The sequence below is a fragment of the Lycium barbarum genome, chromosome 9, assembly GCF_019175385.1.
Source record: "Lycium barbarum isolate Lr01 chromosome 9, ASM1917538v2, whole genome shotgun sequence".
NCBI lineage: Eukaryota > Viridiplantae > Streptophyta > Magnoliopsida > Solanales > Solanaceae > Lycium > Lycium barbarum.
Window position 1 is genome coordinate 17,928,411 of NC_083345.1, and position 2,506 is coordinate 17,930,916.

At 35.5% G+C, this 2,506-nt stretch overlaps 1 protein-coding gene across 1 annotated transcript; it reads right to left on the minus strand.

Annotated features, from left to right (window-relative positions):
- Positions 1-705: 705 nt before the first annotated feature.
- On the minus strand, positions 706-1,041 carry LOC132611720 (nuclear transcription factor Y subunit B-5-like). The gene has a single exon (XM_060326105.1). It carries the CDS (start codon positions 1,039-1,041, stop codon positions 706-708), a length of 336 nt encoding a protein of 111 aa, XP_060182088.1.
- Between the last annotated feature and the right edge of the window lie 1,465 nt (positions 1,042-2,506).

Consider the following 2,506-nt stretch of genomic DNA (forward strand, 5'->3'; position numbering starts at 1 on the left):
TAATTAAACTTCCTCCATTCTGCCCTAGTAATTTGTAGAGGGTGATATTTCACATCTAAATTAGATTTAGATCATATCATTAATCAAAACAATATTGTTATTTGTTAGTTGCCAATAATGAACATAAAGCAAAATTCAATACTAGCTAAAAATTAAAATACCCAAGTAAAATCATGTAGCATCAATTCAAGTTGAATGTAAATGAGTCTCAATAGATAGATAGTTGCACCAAATGAAGATGAAATGAAATGAAAAGCCTAAAAAAAATTTGTGCTATTCGAAACATCCGCTGTAGCACTAGCGCAGAAGAAGAAAAAAATAAAGCTACTTGAAACAAGGCCACATACCCTCATCCTTTTTGTAATTTTTTTTTTTTTTTTTTTTTGTAATAAATGCAAGTATCCATTCCGGAGTTAATATAGAAGCGAAAAATAAGTATTCCTGAATCGGGAACCATGACCAACTATCCATATGTGAAACCAACAATACATGAATCGGAAGGTTATTACTTGTTCAAAACAATATTCCACAACCATAAAAATTAGATGATACAATAATCACTAACAGAGAATATTTTCACATACTAGAATTCTAGAGTAATTCTTATTACTAGTAAAAGCTTTTGCTAAGAATATAAATTAGGAGTTGAGAAAATTCAAGCTTAATCAAGTACCAAGCTAGAAAGTTATTGTCATTTGACTAATCTTAAGAACCATAAAAACTTCCCTGAAAATTTCGGAGTTCATCTTTCCCCCTTTCTTCAATGTTGTTGCCAGGAGCAGTCTTATTTTGGTTAGCTTTTTCTTCTTCTAATTCTCTAAACCTATGCAAATACCTCTTCAAAGGTACAACATAATCATCAAATCCTAAACTTCCCATAGCCCAACAAATATCATCTCCATTCAATGTCTTGCGTTTCTCCTTGTGACATTTAACCGATGCTTCTCCCGTAACAAAGCTAATGAACTCAGATACACATTCTTGCATTGTTTCTTTGGCCTCTTTCGAAATCTTGGCGTTTTGAGGAAGAATTTGCTTCATAAGTCTTCATAAATGTTAGGCAAATTTATATAGGTGGTACAAAGTTAGGTCATATTTTATTATAGAGAGGACTTATATAATTAAAAAGGATGCTAAGAGGGCTCTTTTGAAAGAAATTTAGCAACATTATATTGGTAGCCTTTATTTAACAGCACTTTCTTTATAGTGAATTATGGATCAAATGGTCCCCTCCCCTCTCCCTTCCTACTTGTAAATGTTCAATCTTCGTACAAGCTTTAGTAACCATATGTCTTAAACTATGCTTGAAATTGTTGAAATTTGTGGACTTACTATAGATAATGCACTTGTCCTTGTACCATAAAGTTTACTACCAGACCAACACCTAAAAAGATCCGTTTGAACATATGTATGAGTCCTGTTGTTGGATGACCTAGCTACTACCTAGTAGGTCCTTGTAACTTGTAGGAGGTAATGTTAATCCAGTCTTTGGCAAAATTCATTTAATTTAACGTTGTCAATGAATGAAGTGCAAAATTGTCGATAATATTGTCCATTCCCCAAACCTGGGGACACTACATACGAGGATATGGAAATGTGTATATTTTGCTTTGTTTCGGCAGGTCATATGTTATTATAGGAGCTTCCAAGTAGCGTAATTAATTGTTGAAATCACCTATTATTAGTTATATCTTTGTATCCTTTTGGTCCCTTTCAGAAGTAATAAAGTATCTGCATATATATTAGCCATCGTTCTAGTTTCTTGTCTCCTATTATGAATCTAGCCCAAGAATGCAATTACCAACCATCCTTGCTTGCAGGAAAGAGAGACCGTTGAATATGCAACTTATATACATTGACGGTTTGTGTTACACCCCGGAAAAATTTCGCGTTACCAAAAACTGTAGACAGCTTAGTATGGGCCAAAGGGAGAGTAAAGTTACGTCAGGATTAAAGAGGTTAAGCTTGCGAGGCTTCGAAAGAAAGCTAGGCAAGGTTTGATACAAAATTTTGGTTTAAATCGAAGAAATGAAATGTTCTAGTATATTAAGAGTTTTGGGGTAAAACAAAGTTTGAAGTGAAGTTCAGGAAGTCTGGTTTCCAACGCAACAAACGGATCCTCAATCGGACATCGGGGTAAGGAGATATGGACATTACAAGTTGGATGGGCAAGCCAGGAAAAATGGTCTGCGCGAACGCGCCAGAGAGTGGCGCGAACGCGCAGAAGGCCAAAGGGCCAATACAGCGCGAACGCGCCCCCACGTGGCGCGAACGCGCTGAACAAAAATTTGAAAATCAAGTTCGGAATGAAGGTTGTGTTATAAGAAGGTAATAATAGCATATATATGACATTTGGAGACCATACGGTGTAAATTAGTTCATATGTTAATTGACAAAAAGTCCTCGTTGTTGCAGGCTAAGTGGGGCCCACATGTCGGAGTTTTATAAATGACATATGAAGATACATACAAGTAGTACATGGAAAGTTGAGTAAGTCCTAAGAAGG